Consider the following 23441-nt stretch of genomic DNA (forward strand, 5'->3'; position numbering starts at 1 on the left):
GAAAAGGGAAATTACTATGCAGTATGGACGATCTCTATTAAAAGTAATGATCTTAATAACTATCCAGCACTGACGTTAATGTGGGGGACAAATGTAAGTCAAAGAAAGTCATATTTGAGTGCAAGGGCAATATAGAATGGACAATACCAGACACTCTTTCGCACAATCAACACTAATCTGCATTATAGAGTACAGTTATCACTCATATAATAGCACCTTGCGAAGAGCTCGAGGAGCTCAAAGAGCAAGCTTCAAAGAAGGACCCAGCTCGAAATTTGGTTAAAATCCGGACGCCTTCATTCTATATCAATCCCAGAGAGGAACTCAAGATATTATTATTATCTGAGTGGCAAAGTGAAGAGATCTATTTTGATTTACATCAAATTGAGGTCTACCCTGCAACGATTTGGGTCAAAGGTGTGTGACCACTAGCTGCTTGGGTGGATTAAAGGTATAAAGGCACTGGTAAAAGAGTATAAATATTTAACATCCCTGTACTATTCACTTTATTTGATCCTTCACCCTCAGATGCTATCTCTTTAAAGGAACCAATAACTCAGTCAATCAAGTTACCCTATAAAGAGCTGTCTGAGCCAAGTGGAACTCCTCGAACTGCCGCTATCGAACGGTGGCAGATAAACGGCGGCGGTACTCATATAACAACACTTTCCTATACAGAAACCGAGGCTCATTTAGATTTATGGGAGTTGGAGGATACATCTGATTTTAGCCTTAAAAGTGCCTCCACTCCCTGCGCAACAAGGCATATTCCAATAACACGGGGCAGAAAATGGGATTGCGCCGTCATTGGACATTGCGACTTCTTATGATGCCTCTAAGTTAGCGGTCTTTCCGTCAGGGGATTTCGACAAAGGTGCCTTCGAAGCTGTACCAGAGTTCAAAGTGTTCAAGTATTCGAATGAATTCACCCCTGCTGACGAACGCACTGGAGACCGCTTAAAGCTCTCAAAGACAATCCCTTCGCTCAATCGATACGCTGGATATGGCAAGTTTCATCGCTTGAGCGATTTGGATCTTCAGGATGCAGATGGGAGCCATGGAAGAGATTATAAAGATGAGGTCTTTGTCATTAGTGATGGCATTACTGTTGCTGTATACATCGCGAATGGAAATTGGCAACAACTCCACAGCATTCGATTATCATATGAATCAAACAACGTACAGCCTGTACCAGGTGAAGCAGCCGTACGGAATCGCTTTGGGACTGTGGAAGAGATTGCTGCAAGGACTAAGAAACACGCAAAAATGTTGATTGATACTCTTCAAGGCTGCCTATGTGCTTGGGTTACGCCAAGAGAGATCCTGATCTTGGACTTGAAGATGGCTCAAGTCTTCCAGCATATTAATCGAGATGATTCTGCGCCAGAGGAGGACTTGGTGGTGTTATCACCAGATGGAACAATGTTGGCGACAGCATTCGGGAAGCATGTGTCGATCTACATGACTCATATGGACGGTAGCATCAGATCATCCGAGTTTAAGGAGGATGTCGTTAACCTTTCCTTCCTGGATGGGGGCAGACAGCTTCTAGTGGGCTTAATTTCTGGCTTTGCTATTTTGGTGAGCCCTTGGCACCCGACAGAAAGTGGTCGGAGACTTTGGTTGCCACGTATAGAAACTGGAAAATTGACTGTTGCGCATATTAGGAAGAAAGGGTTAGTGACAGCCCAAGGACATCCTAAAAAGGCTGCTCAGGGCCTAATCAAAGCTTTTGAGGGGCTTTCTAAAGCTGTTAAAGCTCTATTTGAATGGTCTGCTGAAACTCGTCATAGCCCTAAAGAAGCTTCAGGCTCGCAAGCTTCCTGTCAGGAGGTTCTTCGCTTTCTTCACGAGGAGATACAAGGCCTTACTAAGGGAGACACCAAAGTCCGTAATGTGGCCCATGTCCTTTTAAAGGATGCCATTCAAGGAGTTCTCGAGGAGACCGCCCAAGGAAACGAATCAGACGCCATTCAGGATATATTTGGAGATATCCAAGGCTTTTTAAAAAGTGTCACTCTAGATCCTTCGAGTAGGGCCGTCCAAGGTCTTTCTATCGATGTTTTTCAAGGGCTTTCTAAGGAAATCCAAGGGCTCCCTAAAGAGGCCCAAGGCCTCCTTAAAGAGACTATTAAAGGTCTCTCTAAAGAGATCCAGGAGTGTTTTAAAAAAAGCCAAGATGGTCTTAAAAAGGAACTTAGAGATCTTGCCAAAGTGGCTTCTAAAAGACTTTTCAAGGATATTGTGGAGAATCTATCCAAAGAGGCAACAAAAAGCCAGCCTGGGAAGGCTGCGCTTGATCCCAAAGAGCTTGCCAAGTTTTCTTCCATAAAAACTGCTCGAGGGCTTTCTAAAGAAGCCCAAGATCGTTTCAAAAGAACTGTTGATGATCTTTCTAAGAAGATGCAAGGGCTTTTTGAAAAGTATGTTCAGGGCCTTTCCAAAAAGTCTTCCCAAGGCCTTTGTAAAGAGACTGTCCAGGATCTCCTCGCCTATAGACAAGGGCCAGGATTGGATGTTTGTATATTGAAAGACTCTTCACAAAGTATAGGACCATGTGATGCACACTGCCAAGCTGGAAAGAGGCTTAATGAGAACTTTGTGGAATGCACTGGGCCGTCAGGGCGCAAATTCATGTTGGAAATCCAATCTATGGTCTTGGAGCAGCTCGAAGTAACAGCATTAACAACACGTTATCAGTATCGCGAGACAATCATTTTGAGCACACCTGGTGATGATGGCGCGCCTGAGGTGATACATCAGGCAAATCATTATGGGGTGACTGAATCAACATTCAAAGCGTTCTTTCTTCCATGCAACACACGATACATTGTCGTAGGAGAACATTATATCCAGATTTGGAAGCTTCCAGATGCCAATCGTTCAGTTTGCGAGCTTTTAGCAATGAGATCAATTCCATATGGTAGCCAGCAGAACTTTGAGGGCTGGCTTCCATGCCAACCAATTAGCACTTGTCGGCACAGGAACACAATCCATATAGGAAACCCAGAAGAATGGATGACCTCACCATCGATCGCTGGTGCCTTCGATTACTCGCCTGAGACACTGACTGGTCAGGAGAATTTGGAGGCATGTATACAGAGCATTCCATACTTGATTCAAATTTATGGGGCTTCGGATGATCAGTCCCATCAAAGGGAAATCCTGTCTTTTGTCCTCAAGCATATCAATGGCTTCCCTGATCCGCACAATTACACTGAATGCGTAATTCGAAGTATTATAGATGCATTTGATGTAAAAGAATGCGAGCAGTTTTTGAAAGAGCTCTTGCTTTTTAACAAGGATGGGCCGACTTGGATCCCTAGGCGCCGACTGGGCGAGAATGTCAATCTTATTTCGTTTATCATCAAAAAGGCCGAGGGTCATCCAAAGCTCGCCTCGACCGCAAGGATTGTGATTGATTATTGTTGCTGGATGGCGAAATCACAGAAAGAGCCCGGATATCTATCATTGGTCATTGAAGCGATCCCAGTCATGGTTCAGCAAGCGCCGGATGTCGCACTAGAGGCCATGCGCAAGATGGCATTTATCCCTGTGAAGCGGCATAATTTTGTAGTAAACCGTTCGAAAGTATGTCGGCCACTGACAATCAAACGGCTGCTGCTGATCGACCGCTTTTTCCCAAAAAGAACGCCTCTATCCATTTATAAGGGCAAAAAACCTGTATTTCAACTCAAGCCGTTCTTACCATCACATCAGACGAGACAGGAGGAGGGCGTTCAGGACAACGAGAGCTTCAAGGCAGATGTGTATGTTGCTTCATTTGATATGCTCTGGAACATAGAGGCGCCGCCAATAAAGAGGATACAAAGGATGGACGGACAGTCGATGTCTCCTTGGAAAATGCTTTTATGGATCGCGCACTGGAAGGCCAAGCCTAGGAGCTTCCAATATGTCAGGATTCACGCTCTGGGCCTAGAGTATTTTGATCACCCTGCTATCAAAGCGCTTATAGAGTATAAATGGTACAGTATAGCGTTGAGAACACTGACTTTCTTTCAACATTCTGTCAAAAAGAGGCGCTTTGGCGATACAATCATTTTTATTATCTTCTTCACTTATTTTTCCTCCCTTTTCTGCAGGGACAAATTTGCAAGCTCTTACTGGTTGGCACGCTTTTTCTTTCAGTGTATCTATTACCTGATGGTATTGATGGCCAGCTTTTTACAAGTATATGCCGAGCCCTCAACGACAGTGTTTTTATTAATCTGTATTGTAGCAATGGCGGTGATGTTTTTATGGCTTGAGGTGATACAATGTCTCGGAGGCCCTCGACGATACATCAAGAATGCATTCAACATTGTAGATATTTGTGCCTATGTACTTCCGCTGAGCGCTAGTATCGTACAGCTAGTTACACTAGTGCGTGGCGAGGGCGATGGCAACTCTAGAGTGTTCAGCTTTGCGATCTTGGCTGTTTACTGGCATATAGTAAGAGTCTTTTGTGTGGAACATTAAGTCTGATTCCTGCGTTAGAAACGCGATTGAGCAGTCCTTTTTGTATATTTGTTCAATTTGCAAATGCTAGCTATTTGAATTACGCGTGATCCAAGGAGTGTGTCATACGGTAACAATTATTTTGCGAGTCGCACGAAAGATCAAGGTGTTCTTCATTATCTTTGCAGCGTCCATACTTGCATTTGCACATACGTTCTTGCATTTATTGTGGGCCAAGGCCATCGACAGCGAAGACCGGACTGAAAACGCCGCAAATTTCCCTCGTGATTTCCTAGGCGCCCTTTCTGCCACGTATTTTTTTATGGTAACATACACACATATCACAGCAACATCAGTTTCCACAAAATTACGGTAGCAACTAACATGGTGTTGACCTCTTTTTTTTTTTTTTTTTTTTTTTTTAACGTGAATTATTCAAAGGGTGGACGATATGATCCCGTAAGCGACAAATTTGGGTCCAATGATCTTACCTTCCATATCATAATGGCTCTCTACTTTTTTACTACAGTTATCCTTATTCTCAATGTACTGATCGGTAAGCCGACAAAAAAGAGAAAAATAAATCAAGGAAACGTAAAACATCAGAATCATATCTTTATAGACTAGCTAACCTTTTCATTCCTTTGTTTGTTCGAAACTTCTTAATCTAGCATTGATTAACATGGCATTTACAACGGTAGATAAGGACTGGCACAGCCAATGGCTAAAAAACTTATACCTGTTTGTTTGGAGAGCAGAAAACATGTCTTACCATACGCCGGGTATCAATGCGGATTTTTATTTTTATTTTTATTTTTTTCTTTCGTGGAACTACAATTCTTTTACTAACAAGTGACAGAAAAAACCCCTTCCTAACCTAGGTTTCCGAAGTGCTTACCACTGGTTTCCAAAGGAGATCTATTATACTGCTAGTCAGAAAGATGTGGAGGATTATTATAAAAAGTATTTCGGAGACAGCGTGGGATTCTCAACTATGCCAACCAACATAGCAATCAAAATGGCAACTAACAAGGCAGCCGACATGGCAGCAACTGGTATAAGGACCAGTATATCATGGAGCAATACAAACTATACGAGTGGACCATCACTCTCTTCACCAATGTCTAGGAAGGAGCTTCGATTTAAGAAGGCAGTAGAAAGAGCGATGGCAGAGTCCTCAACTAAAAAAACACCTGCAACCACAATAAACACCTCGATATATGCGGATAAAAAGGAGCTGAGCCAGCAGCTGGGGATGATGCAACGTGAATTCCAGTCACGCCTAGACGCTATCCAGGACCAAGCGAACCAACGTCATTTGGCTTTAGAAAGACAGCTCAGAGTTATGATGGAGTTGCTGCAACTGCAACTGCAACAGGAGCAACAGCATAAGATATGATAGCTTTAATGATGATAAATAAAGATAGATGGGATCTGTGGGGATAGAATCAGAGGCGGCTCTCCACATCTTTCCACGCACTCGAAAAAAAAAAAAAAAAAAAAAAAAAAAAATCTATTACTTGATCTGATGATCCGCGACGATGTAATGCTATTGATTCTGCTCTTGCCAAACCTTGATGTCTGGAAGGGGTTTTGTTGTTGAAAGACATTGGCATAAACAAAGATTTGTCAACTCATTGATGTAGGTATTTTTTTTAATATCCAATATATTATATATATGTATGATAAAGGTGGAGGTCTTTAGAATAAATGTGCTGATTGAGCCCAGCGTTGAGTCAAAAATCGATAGTGGTCTGCTTTGGCTAGAGTTAGCTCCATACCCATTTGTAATGGTTCGAATATCGATGAAAAAGAGACTCATCGTGGAATGTGAAATCTACCATGCGAAGAGAGCTGTCCAAGCCATCCATTTGCCGAGGATTGCGCTCTTCTTGTAGATGATACAGTAGAGCAGTATTTAGCATTACTTCAATTGGACAGAACTTTCTGACCTAGCCAATCAATTCTTTATTATTGCTAAATATTTATAATAAACATGGAGGACTTGTATCCGAGGCGACAAGCGCTAAATATATTCTACACCAACATCTCATTAGAGAACTCTGTGGTATGAATTTATACTACACATGTATGTGAATAAATTTATTTATTCGGATTAGGATATTAGAGGGTCTTCGTCATTGCTAGTAGTAGTGATGGTATCTGGATAGCTTCGGTGACATAAAATATTCATGAGGCTGTCTCGGTTTCTGAGAGTAGCTTGAGAAAAGATGTATGCGGACGGCTTCTTGCTGCATGTAGCGATGGGCATTCTGTGTAGTTAGCATTTTTTTAAAAAAGATCGTTCTCCAATGAATTTTTTTTTTGCTTCGCCTTGACTAGAAGTTGTTTTGGATACTCTTTGTGGGTACAGGTTTGTAGGCTAGGGAGTAGATTGAACATTATGCTTCTATTAACTGCTACCTCAACATCTAACAAAGCTGCTCTCCTCTATCCTCATCCTCATCCTCATCATCCTCAGCAACAATAACATTAGCAACGACATTAACAACGACACCAACAAAGAAGCCAGCATCAACATCAACAACCATCACAAAACCTTTAGCGCAGAATATGGTGAATAAAGTGGATTGGTGTTTATAGCAACAAGAATACTTTGGACAAAAGCCAATAAGGACAGGAGCAAAAGTAGAAGCAGCAAGAGCCAGCCGCCATGCATAAAACATCCGATATATAGGCAGTATAGAACATAGCCGCGGGAAGAGCGAAGATAAGAAAACATGGTTGAACTGACCATTGTTCATGCGAGGGGGTTTTTTTTTCTGGGTTGATTCAGGAGTGCAGGAGATCAACGCTATAAGCATCTAGATGAGGCTTGGTCTACCCAGGCATGTACCCTGGACTGGAGTGATCGACGTCCCCCCATATTTTATACCCTCTTTTTTCCTTTTTGTTCTCGTGAATTGTACTACCACAAGAACATCAAAAACATATTCACCCTTTTTCCTGCACTTCTTACTACTACTTCTCGAATGTCGATTCAAATGAATCAAATGCCATTGAATGAAGAACCGAATGGCATTGTTGAATCACAGGAGTCACGGTCCTTGCCAAGAGACCACACCGATGCTGGTAATGGATCAGTTCCAGTTGTTCGGATCGCTTAATTTTAATATCAGATTCTAAACGTACGATTTCAATTAAATCTACTTAGTTCTCAGGAGTCGCTCTTTAGACTACAATTTTGGATCAGGGTAAGAGAAAGAGACGTAGGGACAACATGACATCCATCTTCTTGTGATAACTTCAAATCTGACATTCATCACCACAAATTGGTATTTTTGCCTACACTACAGTACGGGTTCAAGTAATTCTTCTGTCCGCGTAGATACGAGTCAACCACAATTCAATGTAAGTAAGAAAGAAGCATGAGCAATAAAATAGAAATGTCTAGTGTATGAAGTACAGATAATAGACAGAAAAAAAAAAAAAAAAAAAAAAATCTCTAGATCAAAGGGAAATTCAATACGACTGGAATAGAGAGGGGAAATTACTCTGTCGTCTGGACGATCTCCCTTGTCAATTATGACCAAAATATCTTTCCAACACTGCGATTTAAGTGGAAGACAAACGTAAGTCGAACGAAGTGATGGTTTAATGTAGGATGTGAATATCAGTATGAAATGCTAGCCTCGCTTTAGCACAATCAATGTTAACACACATTATAGAAGACCAGTATTGCGCATATAATAGTATCAAGCGAAGATCTCAAGGACCTCAGCGAACAAGCTACAAAGAGGAACCCGCCTTCAAATTTAATTAGAATCAAGACGCCTCCATTCGAGATGAATCCCGAAATCGAGGAACTCGAAGCCTCCTTAGAAAGAGTCGCCCTCGTAACAAATGCACGGTTAACTGGGCCGCAGGGCCGTGAGACATATCTTAAGGTGCATCAGATTGAGGTTTATCCTGCAATGCTTTTACTCGAAGGTATGGATCACCAGCCGCTTTAAATAGATATTAAAGGCCCACGAAATGTATATACTTAAAAGTAGTGCTTTATTTATTCATCCGTAGATGCAATCTCTCTGACAACCACTATCGAAAAATGGCAAATAAACGGTGGTGGCACTCATTTAGCGACTCTTTCCTACACAAGGAACAAAGCCTATTTAGATCTATGGAAGTTGGAAGACACATCCAATTTTAAAATCGCCTCCACTCCCTGCGGAACAACGTCTTTTGATATCGAACAGGGCAATAACGGGGCTGCACCGCCATTAGAAATTGCGATCTCTTATAATGCTTCCAAATTAGCGGTCTTTCCATCAGGGGACTTCGACAAAGATGCCTTCAATGATGTACCGCCGTTCAGAGTGTTCAAGTATTCGGATAAGTTCATCCCTGCCGACGAACGCCCTGGAGACCGCTTAAAGTTCTCAAAGACAATCCCTTCGCTCAATCAATACGCTGGATATGGCAAGTTTCATCGCTTGAGCGATTTGGTTATTCAGGATGCAGATGGGAGCCATGGTAGAGATTGTAAAGATGAGGTCTTTGTCATTAGTTATGGCATTACTGTTGCTGTATATATCGCGAATGGAGATTGGCCACAACTTCACAGTATCCAACTATCGTATAAAGAAGACAGCGAAACAGGCATAGCAGTGCCATGGGGTCGATCCGAGACGCCGGAGGAGATCGTTACAAGGACTAAGAAACACGCAAAAATGTTGATTGATACTCTTCAAGGCTACCTATGTGCTTGGGTTACGCCAAGAGAGATCCTGATCTTGGACTTGAAGATGGCTCAAGTCTTCCAGCATATTAATCGAGATGATTCTGCGCCAGAGGAGGACTTGGTGGTGTTATCACCAGATGGAACAATGTTGGCGACAGCATTCGGGAAGCATGTGTCGATCTACATGACTCATATGGACGGTAGCATCAGATCATCCAAGTTTGAGAATGAAGTGACTAACCTTTCCTTCCTGGGTGGGGGAAGACGACTTTTAGTGGGCTTAGCTTCTGACTTTGCCACTTTGACGGACCCTTGGCACCTGACGGAAGGTGGTCAAAGACTTTGGTTTCCATTTCCAAAAGATGGACGATCAACTATTGCGCATATAAAGAACCTAGAGGCAGCTCAAGGTCACTCTAAATATGTTGTTCAAGTCCCGACGAAAGCTATTGAAGATCAGCCCGGGGAGACTGTTCATGCTTCCAACTATGAGACTGTGCGGAGCTTGTCGGGGATGCCTATTCCTGGTCCTAGAAGGGCTACCACGGTCTCTTCTATAAACAATGCTATAGAGAGCTCTAGAGACCGTTTTAAAAGAACTGTTCATGGCTTTTCTAAAGGGCTTTTAAGAAGGCATACCCATAATCACCCTAAAGAGATTGTTCAAGACCTCATCGTGTACAGGCAAGGACCAGGATTGAATATTTGTGTATTGAAAGACTCCTCGCGGAGGCTAGGGCCATGCGATGTAGACTGCCGGGCTCGCGATATACTTCAAGAAACCTTTAGGGAGTGCACTGCACCGTCAGGATCCAAATTCACGTTGGAAATCGAATCCATGGCCTTAGAGCAACACGAAGTTACAGCACTAACAACACCTTACCAGTTTTGCGAGACAGTCACTTTGAGGATGTTTGACGATAATGGCACGCTTAAGGCGATACAGCAGGCAAACCATTATGGTGTGACTAAGCCAGCATACAGGGCATTCTTTCTCCCATGCAACACACGGTACATTGTCATTGGGGAATTCTATATCCAGGTTTGGAAACTCCTAGAATCTCCAGAAAGCTCTTCGGATCCAGTTTGTGAGCTTTTAGCAATGATTTCAATCCCGTACCACAGGCAACAGGGCTTCGGAGACTGGCTTAAACAGCAGCGAGTCAGTGTCTGTCGACACAGGAACACAATCCATATAGGGGATCTAGATGAATCGAGTGCCTCATCATCTACCTTCAATTTCTCGCCTGAGGCACTAACGGGTCAAGAGAATTTGGAGGCGTGTATACAGAGTATTCCATACTTGATCCAAATCTATGGAGCTTCGGATGATCAGTCCCATAGGCGAGAAATCCTGTCCTTTGTCCTCAAGCATATCAACGGCCTCCCTGACCCGCACAATTACACCAATTGTGTAATCCGGAGTATTATAGATGCATTTGATGTAAAAGGATACGAGCAGTTCCTGATTGAACTCTTGTATTTTAACAAGGACCAACCAACTTGGGCCCCTAGACGCCGACTGGGCGAGAATGTCAATCTTATTTCGTTTATCATCAAAAAGGCCGAGGGTCATCCAAAGCTCGCCTCGACCGCAAGGATTGTGATTGATTATTGTTGTTGGATGGCGAAATCACAGAAAGAGCTTGGATATCTATCATTGGTCATTGAGGCGATCCCAGCTATGATCAAACATGAGCCTGAAATCGCACTAGAGGCGATGCGCAAGATGGCATTTATCCCTGTGAAACGACACGACTTTGTAGTAAACCGCTCGAGAGTATGCCGACCACTGACAATCAAACGGTTATTGTTGATCGACTACTTTTTCCCACAAAATAGTCTATCCATCTACAAATGCAAAAAACCTGTGTTCCAACTCAACCCATTCCTACCATCGCATCAGACGAGACAGGAGGAGGGCGTTCAAGACAACGGAAGCTTCAAGGCAGATGTGTATGTTACTTCGTTTGATATGCTCTGGAACATAGAGAGTCCACCGATAAGGAAACTGCAAAGGAGAGACGAGAAATCGACTCCTACTTGGAAATTGCTTTTATGGATCGCACTCTGGAAGGCAAAGCCCAAGCGCTTCAAGTATGTCCGAATGCATGACTTGGCCCCAGAGTATTTTGATAACCCTGCCATCGAAGCACTTATAGAGTATAAATGGTATAGTATGGCACTGAGAGCATGGGACTTTCTCTCAAATTTCTCTCAAAAAGAGATCTTCTGATAACACATCTACAGCTAATGTCTTCTTTATTTGATTTCCTCTCTCGCTATAGGAACAAATTTGCGAGCTCATACTGGTTGACACGCTTCTTCTTCCAGTGTATCTACTATGTGATGGTATTGACGGTCAGTTTTTTGCAAGTATATGCTAAGCCCTCAAGAACAGAGGTTTTATTAGTAGGAATTGCGGCAATGGCGGTGGTGTTTCTGTGGCTTGAGATGATACAGTGCCTTAGAGATCCACGTCGATACATCAAATCCGCATACAACCTTGTTGACATTTGTGTCTTTGTGCTTCCGCTGAGCGCTAGTATCGTACAGTTGGCCACATTGAAGCGCGCTGAGGATAGTAGCAACTCAAGGTTGTTCAGCTTTGCGATCTTGGCTGTTTACTGGCATATGGTACGCATTTGCTGTGTGGGATATAAACTATGGTTTCTTCGTTAGAAAACGCGACTGAGCAGTTTTTTTTATTTTTTATTTTTATTTTTTTATATTAATTATTTATAAACCCTAGCTATTTGAACTGCGTGTCATTCAAGGCGTATGTCGCACGGTGACAATTATCCTGAGAGTCGCGCGGATGATCAAGGTGTTCTTCATTATCTTTGCAGCGTCCATACTCGCGTTTGCACATACGTTCTTACATTTGTTGTGGGCCAAGACCATCGATGATGAAGACAGGACTAAAAATGCTGCAAATTTCCCTCGTGATTTTCCAGGCGCCCTTTCGGCCACGTATTTTTTTATGGTAATATATCTATGCACATATTATATTGATATTGATATGATGGTAAGTAACATGGTGTTGATCTCTTTATTTCATTTTATTTATTTATTTTACTTTATTTATTTATTGTGGTTTGTCGAAAGGGTGGACGATATGACCCCGTAAATGACAAATTTGGATCCGATGATGTTGCCTTTCACATCATAATGGCTCTCTACTTCTTCACCACAGTTATCCTTATTCTCAATGTACTAATCGGTAAGTTTATAAAAAAAAAGAGAAAAAAAAATCAAGAAAGCGTAAAACATCAAAACCAAATCTTTATAGACTTGCTAATCTTTTCATTCCTTTGTTTGATCGAAACTTTCAAACGTTAGCACTGATTAACGCGGCATTCGCAGCAGTAGACAGTAACTGGTACAGTCAGTGGCTTAGAAACCTATTCCAGTTTGTTGGGAGAGCGGAAAATATGACTTATCATACGCCAGGTATCAATACCGAGCTTTTTTTTTTTTTTTTTTTTTTTTATTACTGTTCGTTCGTGGAACTGCAATTTTTCTTATTTTTATTATTATTTTTTTAACCTAGGCCTTCGAAGCACCTGTGGTTGGTTCCCAAGAGAGATCTATTACATTGCCAACCAGCAAGAAGTGGAGGATTATTATAAAAAGCATTTTGGAGACAACATAGTCTTGTCAACTATGCCAACTTCCATGGCAATCGAGATGGTGACTAAAAAGGCAACCGACATACCAGCCACCATAGCAGCCAGTATGAGAACCAGTATAGCAGGTAGCAATGCAAGCGACGCGAGTCATACAAGCAGAGCATCACTTCTTCCATCAATGTCCAAGCGCGAGCTTCGGTTTAAAAATGCGATAGAAAGAGCTGAGATGACAGGGTCCTCGACTACAACAATGTCTACAGCTGGGATAGAGACCTCGACATATACAGGTAAAGAGGATTTGAGCCAGCAGCTGGAGGTGATGCGACGTGATTTCCAGGAGCATCAGACCGCAGTAGAAGAACAAAACAGAGAAATAATGGAGCTACTGCAACTGCTGCAGAGAACGAAATGAAGGTAGAATTAAAGGCGGCGTTTCATGAGCACCTTTCCTTCTTTCTTGCCTTGCTCTAGAAAAACAGCGATGAAGTAAGAAAAGGGGTAAGGGATACAAAAGTAAAACGTAAAAAAAACTTGTTTTATTTTTACTCTCTAATAACCCGTGCCAGTGTGATAATATCAGTTCTGGTTTTGCCGATATTGACGACTGGAAGCCTTTTGCTGTCGAGAACAGCTGTAGACAAACATGACACGGTTCTGCTTTTACTCACCTCATGGGTGTTGACATTGTGCAATATATTTAATACCCAATTATTGTGCGAACAAAATGGAGGTTCTCAGAATCAGCGTGCTGATCATGATAAGCGGTTAGAATGAGTTGATATGGTTACCGGAAAAATCCTGTAGTTCTATAAACCAAAAACAATGGTCCGGTATATGCTATGGCTGCCATAACTTTGTGCTTATAAGCCGAAGGCTCACTGTTCGGTCACAGTGAGGGTACGATGGCTGTAGTAGCAGTTGAACTAATTGCTATGGTAGCTGTATAGTAACCGTAATGCAGTCATAGCGGCATTGGCAATGACAGTGTCTAGTTTCACTGATAGGTCCTATGGAAATTCACGATGCGCTTCGATTGCTCGAAGCGATCTGAGAGATGTATATGATTGAAGCTTTACTGATATACGGGGATTTCCATTTTCTGTGTAATTGTCAATTTTTTTTTTTTTTTTTTTTTTTTTTGAGGTTTAAACTAGAAATGCAAGCTCGAGACGTGACATGGTTGGATTGTCTAGGAAGGATTGTTATATACAGGCTCAAATTGACAGGGTTGCAGGAATTGCTCTTTCCCTCATCAAAAGGCTAACCGGCACTACTATTAGACCTAGTCATCTATAAACTCAATAATGTCGGTCTCCATAATATAAAACAATAAACCCATTGGTACAGCAATATCGTTGCCCAGGGCATCGACCACAGGAACAATGATAACAGAAAAAGTGATGCTGGTAGAGATAGAAGCAGCAATGGTTCCTTGTTGTGTATCTGGAGGATGTAAAGATTGGTTGCCAAGGCCGACTGCACTAGGGATATGTGCCTGAGGGTTCAATACGGCAGAGAGGAATCGCCTTGCAGATATGGGCATAATGAAATTGTTTTCAAATGAATAGAGTGAAGTGCTAAAGGGTAAAAGAATGATAAAGCTGGAGACGCAGGTCTAGCAAAAAAGACTTCGTTTTTATAGGTGAATTTTTGAGCATAGTCATGTATTTAGTCGCACACATGGAGTATGATTAAATTGGAGCGAGTGGAGCAGCAGACAAGAGATGCCTGTTGAAATGCCAGCATCGAGGCATGTATATTTTCGTATCTCCTCACAACTACAGGTTTGGCCGCAGAAGCGTCTATTAAAACTAAGACGAGGCTTTGCTTTCTAACGACAAGAATAGGCTTTCCTCCAGTACCTTCAGCCGATAATGCAAGTTATGCTTGACGCTCACCACTTTTGGAGTCTAGCCAGCTTTCTCCCTACGAACATGTGTAAGTTTGACAGGCACTCTAGCTATTATGATTGGCCTTTAACATCTTCATAGGATCTTATGAGTACAATAGTCCTGATGGCATTGGTTTAGTTACAAAGCTGGAGACAGACGATTGAGGGATGACGGTTTTTTTATACAGATGTCACTGAACCATGAGACCCAAAAACACGTACGGATGTAGAACTCTACACTTTTAAAGATATTGATACATAAAATTGAACTTTTTTTACGCCCAGATTTTTCACCTAGTGAACTTGTGCCACTGGTGTTTCGTGTACCCTAATGTGCATATCACACCACCAAGTGTGAAAGTTTCCTGGTGAAAATCGCTTTATTTACCAACCAGCTCTGGTATCATATCACGCCTCTACAGTGACTTCCTTGCTATGCTCCTCCGCTATTTCTCATATAATCTGTATGAATGAACAGTGCTATTACAATAGTAATAATAATAATAGTAATAATATTTAAATATGTCCCGAGTCCAAAATTCTGCAAAAAGACAGACTGTAACTTCTTGTTGGAGGCACAAGCAGCTTAAACGGTGGATATATCTCCTGAATGACATCCTCTTCCAATTGATAGCAATTGTTGGCTATCGTCTCAGACCTCTAAGCTGATGGGCGTGATGACGATGAAACAGAAGATTGCACAGATGTTGGTGTTGTCGTCGTCGCTGCCGCAGCTGCAGCATTGGATAGAGCAATTCTAGGCCTCTTGAAGAGTCGAGGAGGCTGTGGGGTGCTTTGAACATCCAGTCCTGTTCCTGCTCCTGCCCCTGCTCCTGCCCCTGCCCCTGTTTCTGGAGTTGGTGCTCTCTTTGGGGTTTCTTCCGCATTTATCGTTGGGACCTGAAAAAAAAAAAAAAAAAAAAAAAAAAAAGTGAGAGAGAGAGAGAGAGAAATTGAGTAGATTGAAAAAGCTACATGGACTGGTCTCTACCTGCCTGTATTTGATATATTTTAAATGTGTTGTAATAAAGCAAAGTGCTGAAGTAAGAAACTCACCTGCTTCTTGTGGCGTATAGCTGCAAGAATGAGGTTCTCATCGCTACTTGGTAATACTATTAAGAGAGAACACTAGCCTTTGTTAGAACCTTTTACTTTTCATTCCCACCTCTTTTTTCGATTAATAACGCATGCATGTGTTACCCTGATGTGGTGTTTGGTCAACTGTTGTAAAAAAAGGTTTACTCTCACCCTGGCCGTTCATTCGCACCCTCTCATAATTGGCAGCTGAGAATGCGTTTGTCTTTGAAGGCAAATTGCGCAAGTACTCCATTTATTGTTCACAGAGGCTAAAAGGTTGGTGGCAATCTGCGTAGTTTGGTGACTAGAGTGATTGAGATATTCGGTTTCTTTCAAAAAGCCACTGCAACAAAGGAACATGGGAAAGATATTTAATTTTTATTCCTCAGACTTGTGAGGGTTATGGAGAATATTGCGTCGCGTTGCTTTGAGGACTGACGCTTCTTCTTCTTCCTGCTGTTCCCTCTGTTCTTTGCGCTTGAATGCAGCATCCTCTTTGGCCTTTTCAGCTTCAACAATCTCTCGCAAAATCGATGTAACCTTGACAATGTTCTTCTTATATTTGGCGGACACAGGGACGATCTTTATATCAAAGTCTGCGGATGGCGACGATGATGAAGAGCTGGCAGCTGCACGCCTCTTGACCCATTCTTCCTGAACCAGCTTCTCGAATAGCTGGAAATTCTTGGGTGCGACTTCTGTCACATCCGCCTTGTTAGCAATGATCATGGAAGGTCTTCGCGTTAAACCAGGCTGATACGCTTCCAGCTCAGCCAAAAGTGTCTTCCAATCTTCAAATGGTTGGCTATATTCTGAATCACTCTTTGAATGCTGCTGGTCCTGTGTTGGTAATTCCTCCTTGTTTTCAAGCTCAGAATCATTTTCTTGATATTCCTCCTCAGGACTCCAATCATCGACTCCTTTGACCTGCCGCTTGACACCAAACTCGGCTGCAATGTCAATCACATACACCAGTACTTTGCTTCGCTCTACATGTCTCAAAAATGAGTGCCCTAATCCGATATTTCGGTGTGCGCCTCGGATCAATCCTGGAATGTCCGCCACTTTAACCTGATAGGAATCTGGATAATCTACCGTACCAATATAGGGATTTAACGTCGTGAAGGGGTATGGCGCAATAGCTGGGTGCGCATTTGAGACCGCCTGCAAGAACGTAGATTTGCCAGCGTTGGGCAGCCCAACTAGGCCTGCATCTGCAATAGTCTTCAATTCCAGTGTGAGCCACCTGGTCTGGCCTTCACGCCCTCTTGTTGCATACTTGGGCGCCCTGTTCTGCGTTGTTAGGAAATGTGGGTTTCCATATCCGCCTCCACCACCTCTTGCTACCAAAAATGTTGTTCCATCCTCTGTATGCTCATTGACATCTAGTAGCAATGGCTTCTTGTTCATGGCTGCTCTCCTAGCCTCGACAATCCTATCTTCCTCTGCGACCCATGCCTGGGCCTCCTCAAAATAATTAACCTTTCCCTCCGGCAATGTCGTCAAGGAATTGGTCATACGAGGGTACAAGACCCAGCGTTTTGACATTTCTCGCTCCTTTGCCTCCAATTCTCCTAGCTGTAAAGACTTGTGAAATGGATCATCCTCTTCTTCTTCACCTGGGGTTTTTTCTTTTTCGGGAGAAGGCACTTCACGGATGATGGTGCCCATAGGGATCTTGATGATTAAGTCCTTGCCTGCATGTCCGTGCATGAGAGAACCTTTGCCATGGACGCCCCGAGGTGCTGCAGCAGTATGAGGGATATGTTGGAGTGAGGTTTCATTGGATGATGCCTCAAAGATTACGTTACCACCACGGCCACCATTACCACCATTAGGTTGGCCGAAGGCCACAAACTTTTCGCGATGAAACGAGACACATCCATCACCTCCTTGGCCTCCAGAGACTTTGATCCTACAAAAATCAACAAAGTTTCTTCCCTGATAGATATACAAGTATAATTTATTAATACAATTGAGCGTTACCTAATTCAAACATCTGTCAAGGCAGTAAGGAGGAGGAGGAAAAAAAAATCACCTTGGCACGCAATTTCCATTCGACACCTTTGGCACGACCGCGTGGCTCTGCAGTATAATCAGGCAGTCCATCGATAGTCCTTTCCCAGCCGTCTACAGGCACGTCGCCTTCATTTGTACTATTATTTGGAGGCAGCCCGCTGTCTTGGGCGCAAGCAATATATGAGCATGAACAAAAGGATCTTGTTGAAAGTGGTGCTCGTGTCACTACAACTGTACGCGACTGTGAGAAAAGCCTAGACCTGGATCCATGTAGGATGCTTGCTGAGCTATGGATACCATGTATAGCTTTTGAGCTTGTGATTCTATGCATGGTTATTTTTATGATTTCTTTTTAATAAAAAAAAAAAAAGAAAATAATAAAGTGGCCAACAAGTGAATGAAGAAATGAATGTCCTTTTGCCATGAGATCCGATCGCTTTGAACCCTGAGATAACCATTGAATCATTAGGTTTAACTCAAACGCAGTCCAGTTTTAATTTTGAGAAGGCAGAAAATTGTGGAACATTCAGTTTGAAGGGGTATCAGTTGCCATGGTCAATGGTCGATAACCATCTACATAGTGGCCAAGATACTCAAGCTCGCCAAGCTCGCCAAGCTGGAGGTCTTTCAGAGGACTTTATTTTCATTCCACGTATTTTATGCATACATCTGTACTTACTGAGTATTTACCATATTAAACAATTTGAACAAGAGCTGTGCAATTAGATTTTGCTTGATCACATCGGGCAGGAACTCCTGAGGGTTATTTCACAATCAATTGTCCAAAGAAGGAATGTGATGCCTTGCATGCTAAACGTCAATGCTTGGCCACATCCCTCATTCTCTGATTTCCTTACTCTCTTACTCTTACTCTTACTCTTACCCTTATTCTCATTCACACTTGTCCTCACTCTGACATTCACTCGCTCTTCCTAGACAGCAACTCTTTTTTTTTTTTTTTTTTTTTTTTATCTCCTCTACTCAATTACTCTCACTCATTAGCATACATTTCATTACTTTAGAATTCTTCTCTGACTTTTCCACCAGGTGCTCACCAATACAACAAGTTCAATTCCACATCTTATAAAAAATACAAATGTCTCTGATTCCAGGACAATATGTCTTTTGTGAAAAGGGACGCATCCTTGACATTTGTAAAAATGTAGAAGGCATCCGTATCGATAACAGAGAGTACAAGTTGGAAGGTTATCAAATATATCTTGTAGAGCAATGGTAAAAAAAAAAAAAAAATCAGCTATCCTAAACTGCGACGTCGCAAATTGTTGATAAAATCGATCTGGATTTAGAGAGCTTCGAAACGAACATGCTATTTTGTTTATCTATCCGATATTATAGGGCTATTGAACGGAATCGTGAAGTTGCCACGGCAGTGTCGTTCACAGGCGATCCAGTTCACAAGGTATAAATAAAAGAAATATACCATGGACAAATAAAAAAAGCGATCGCTGTCCCAAAAATGAAGGAGCTATATTTCCTATGATTTTGTCCAACAACTTTTTTTTTTTTTTTTTTTTTTGCTTGTCTGCTCAAACATGCACAAAAATAGATTCAGGTCGTGGCGATCACAATTGAACATCCAGATGTATCATGTCCGCGATTAGAAAAAGTGTTTGAAGAGCTAAGGGAAGAGAAATCAAGACCCAAGGACGTAAGTGATGCCCTTTATTTATTTTATTTTTTTTATTATTAGTATCGGTCTCAACTGCAATGATACCATCCTACTCAATCTCTCCCTTATTCTTATTTGCTATATTATAAACAACTTTTTTTTTTTTTTTTCTTTTTTCTATTCCTTGGATCTCATTTTTAGACACCACACGGACAACTGTTTGTTACAAATCTCAGTTTATTTGCCTCATCACTCAACATAGTCTTGGTGCCACACCAAGGAGACTTTGATTTGTATCAGCCGCGGTTTTATTTGAACCTCAATCTTCGGAGAATGGGATGTAGCGGACGCAGTGCACTTACTTCAAAGTCACCAAGGTAATAATACCCATCATACTCATAAAGATAAATGGATATTTTGGACAACGTGTACACACACAAAAAAAAAAAAAAAAAAAAAAAAAAGAATATCTTTTTGTCGCAATTGTAAGATATAGAAGGTATGGGAGCCATTGAGACGACAATAACGTTCATTTCTGGATTTTAAACAATGATATACATTTATTTATCCATGTATAGTGGCGCTCAACGGGAAAAATTCAACCAGCTTTACAAGATTTCGGATTCAACTGATTTTGAAGAGACCGTCATTAAGCTGGTGACTCTGGTTCAGAACTGTTTATATATTTTTGGACTTTTTAATATTAAGGATGTCGACGGCCTTTTATGCGACGCAACCGAAAGAGGTCTGGACACATTTTACAAGATATTCCTTAGCTCCAAGTTTCAGGTAAATTTTCTTTTAATCATTCTTTTTTTTTTATTTTTATTTTTATTTTTTTTTATATCTTAACCATGCAACAGACCTAACACAAAAGTGAGAATTGATCGAATCATTATTAGAAATTCTCTCCTGATAATAATGCATTGGATCCAAGTGTATTGGCAGGAATGTTTAGTGAGCTGCTTAATGTTCGAAGCAAATTACAACATCTCGTAAACAACGTAAGGACATATATATCAGAGAGGAGGATAATAAGTGAGCTATGTTATTCTTAATCTTAGTACTGAATGAACAATACTTTTTGTAATTCTCATCGTAGGTACCAAAAGATCCGTTTGCAGAACCAGAGGCATTCCTCAGCGCTGTCAAGACATTTCAGGTAAAAGCAAACAGATATGGTCAAGCCGAGAATGATCTGGGGTCACTATCATTAACTTGCGCGACTAACTTGGTAGAGGTGGGGCTTATTGTAAAACATGTAGGCCAAGAAACCAGATCTGAAGGCACGCTATCTTGACTTGAAGACAGTAGAAGCTATCACAGCAGCGTATCAATCATCATTTAATCCGCAAGGCCTAAAGGTCCACAAGGTGCTCAAATCCAAGATTGAGGACTTTTCAGGAATGACAGCAGTGAATCCTGAGGGTGAAACAACAGACCTGGAAGTGTTTGCAAAGCACATTCATATGGACTCTCTAAAGCAGGTCTGGAGAGGCAAACCTAAGCATAAACCGGATATGGCAGACGCATTGGTGAATGGCGACTGGTTAACTGGAGGCAAAGAATTGGGCAAGAGTTTGGTCCGGGGCCTAGCAAAGACTGTAAGGGAACTTGTGCTATTAAGATCAAAAGAATAGAGCTGTTTGTCGAGCCTTTTTTTTTTTTTTTTTTTTTTTTTTTCCTCCAAAAAATAGATAATGTTTAAGCTAATGGATCAAATTTGACTACCACTTAGACTCGAGAGACGAAGAATGCATCGCAGTCTCTGAAGAGTATAACAGGGTAAGATGACTTGGTTTAGATGTTGGAGCAAGGAAAGATGCTTTGACAAAACATTTCCTTACACTTCTTGTCCATCAATCATATCTAGTGCAAAGAATAGGCAATCTCTGCTATTGCCTAAAGGGAAACCAACACCTGTGCTAAACATAAGGGATGGAACAATGACTGAAGAGATGCTTGTCACTTCAGCACTACTCGAGCGTAAGTCAGGAATAATAATAACGGCTAAATGGTGGCAAGTTGCCGCTATCAAAAATATTCAAAAACCGAACTGAGCAGAACTGGACTGAACTCCCTATACTCTTTCTCTATGTTAGCTTCAGTTTTAAAATCAGATGACGAGCGAAATGATGGAGAGGAATCTGACGAGGTACAGCCGTCTACAACGGTTGCTTCATCAACTGTCAACTTCCAAGGATCTGAAGAAGAGACGCCAGCAACATTTACCGCAGAAGCAGCACCTCAGTCCAAACCTGTAGCCGCTATTCCTTCACTCGATACTTTGGCTTTATTATTCTCGCAGAAACCTGAACCACCGGGACCGCCTGAAATCACTGCATTTTATCTGGAGAGAAGAAACGACCACTCCAACTCTGGCTCTTCAAGAAAGAGATCACGATCATTAACAGCTCTAGGCGGTCAGGAGCGACTTTTGGGGTGCCGAACGATTGCTGCTAAGAGCACTGGCGCAATCCCTGGGGTCAGTTGTGGACCTCGTAGGAAGCTTGTCAGGCATCCAGCGCACAGGAAACGATCACAGTCCTACTCCAGTTTAGATAGCAAAGAGGTTGTCGTATCTCCGCTTCGAAGGTGAATTGTCTATTCTAGAAAAACTCCTGGTGCTTGTCTTGTCTTTTGTATAGCGTCTATACTAAACATGATCCCCCTCTTTACTCCACTACTTGGTGACTACAAAGCCTTGTGATAGAATGCGATACCCAAAGCTATTATTCATACCAACTCTTGAAGGAAAAAGAAGAAAATCTAAAATCACTCCATGGCAGGATGCAGGTAAAATAAACTTGATAACCGAAAGAGGTGGACCCTGTCACCTGCTGTGTACAGTATACTCCTTTTTTCTCCGAAGAGCAAGACGACTTATAATACTTCCATTACCACAATCGCTTTCTTTTTCTTTTTCTTTTTTCTTTTTTTGTTGTTGCTGATAGACAATGGAGAATGAACTCTCAACTCAGCTTAAGACGCTGATGGCTGTTCTAGAAGAACAGACAAAGGAGTTTCAGGCTATTGAATGTGAAGCAAATGAAATATTGAACGAACGCCGTGTTTTGCTGGATGAAGTACGTGAGAAGGAACATGCTACTCAGCGATCAGTCTATCACCTAGAGGGGATGGTAGGCAAGTTGGTAGAGATGAGAGACTTTACAGACGCGTTCTTCAATAGAATCGCGTATCTCGATACTAAGCTTCCTGTATCCCATAGACGCCTTGCGCTATGGATGGACAAACTACAGAAGCTGCAATCACAATGGTTTGATACAATTATAGGGTATATGAAAATATATGCTCCTAGTGGGATAAGAAATCGATTTAGTGATTGGGAAAAGAGAGTGCAGCATTCTGCTATGGAAGCTCGTGAGCTAAGAGGACAGATGGATGAGGCCCAGCTAGGAGGAGGGTCCACTATGGATGCTTTAGGCTCTAATCGGTCTACCGCTGCGCCTGAAGATAACTTTTCTACGCCAACTTCGTCAAAAAGTATTGACACTGACCCGTCAAGACATCTTGATATTGATGCGACAAGGTCTCTAGTGGAGGTAGGGTCCCACTCGGTCATGCCAGAGTCTTTAAAGACTGAGGGCGATGACGCGAAGAAGGATGTAAGCCACCTTTTGCATAGAAAAGTATTGGACCATGGAGATGGATGTTTGATTAAGGACACAGACTCGCCATTAAGTCTGTCAAGCACGCCAAATACGTCATTATTATCGTCATCGTCATCATTATCGTCATCCCAGGCTCAAGAGTCACCTAATGTTGGTGTAGCAGGATCTGCAAAAACAACAGGTGCCTTGTTTTCGGGCACTGCCTCCTTGGGATGGATACGGAAAGGCAAAAGTGCTTTAGACGAGTGACAAGATGAATAAAAAAAAATCAAGCAACGGCCTGATCAGGCTGATGAACAAATCAAATTGCATTGTGTGATGTGTCTGGAATTTCTCAAAAAAAAATTTGCGCACACGACCCAAAAGAGGCAATCCATTTTTTTTAGATTCGGAAGGTACA

General features: G+C 42.0%; 5 protein-coding genes across 5 annotated transcripts; 4 read left to right on the forward strand and 1 right to left on the reverse strand.

Annotated features, from left to right (window-relative positions):
- Positions 1-830: 830 nt before the first annotated feature.
- Positions 831-5938, forward strand: BCR41DRAFT_215544 (hypothetical protein). The gene is made up of 6 exons (XM_022019982.1): positions 831-3986; positions 4104-4452; positions 4550-4783; positions 4900-5014; positions 5130-5240; positions 5340-5938. The coding sequence occupies exons 1-6, from the start codon at positions 1267-1269 to the stop codon at positions 5855-5857; spliced, it is 4047 nt and encodes a 1348-aa protein (XP_021875873.1). The 5' UTR covers positions 831-1266; the 3' UTR covers positions 5858-5938.
- Positions 5939-11921: 5983 nt separating this feature from the next.
- On the forward strand, positions 11922-12383 carry BCR41DRAFT_363880 (hypothetical protein). Its single transcript, XM_022025957.1, has one exon. The coding sequence runs from the start codon at positions 11979-11981 to the stop codon at positions 12288-12290; it is 312 nt and encodes a 103-aa protein (XP_021875874.1). The 5' UTR covers positions 11922-11978; the 3' UTR covers positions 12291-12383.
- Positions 12265-13283, forward strand: BCR41DRAFT_363881 (hypothetical protein). Its single transcript, XM_022025958.1, has 3 exons — positions 12265-12383; positions 12503-12613; positions 12714-13283. The coding sequence occupies exons 1-3, from the start codon at positions 12332-12334 to the stop codon at positions 13202-13204; spliced, it is 654 nt and encodes a 217-aa protein (XP_021875875.1). The 5' UTR covers positions 12265-12331; the 3' UTR covers positions 13205-13283.
- Positions 13284-16138: 2855 nt separating this feature from the next.
- BCR41DRAFT_401715 (hypothetical protein) lies at positions 16139-18110 on the reverse strand (the record flags this gene model as incomplete). The annotated part of the gene is made up of 2 exons (XM_022029241.1): positions 16139-17701; positions 17799-18110. The coding sequence occupies 2 exons, from the start codon at positions 18108-18110 to the stop codon at positions 16139-16141; spliced, it is 1875 nt and encodes a 624-aa protein (XP_021875876.1).
- A 628-nt stretch (positions 18111-18738) lies between these two features.
- Positions 18739-23324, forward strand: BCR41DRAFT_363886 (hypothetical protein). Its single transcript, XM_022025959.1, has 13 exons — positions 18739-19012; positions 19136-19199; positions 19347-19448; positions 19611-19786; positions 19988-20198; positions 20312-20413; positions 20512-20571; positions 20675-21013; positions 21148-21194; positions 21283-21395; positions 21512-22004; positions 22112-22205; positions 22364-23324. The coding sequence occupies exons 1-13, from the start codon at positions 18876-18878 to the stop codon at positions 23288-23290; spliced, it is 2865 nt and encodes a 954-aa protein (XP_021875877.1). The 5' UTR covers positions 18739-18875; the 3' UTR covers positions 23291-23324.
- Positions 23325-23441: the final 117 nt, after the last annotated feature.

This window comes from Lobosporangium transversale (assembly GCF_002105155.1).
Source record: "Lobosporangium transversale strain NRRL 3116 chromosome Unknown BCR41scaffold_67, whole genome shotgun sequence".
Taxonomy (NCBI): domain Eukaryota; kingdom Fungi; phylum Mortierellomycota; class Mortierellomycetes; order Mortierellales; family Mortierellaceae; genus Lobosporangium; species Lobosporangium transversale.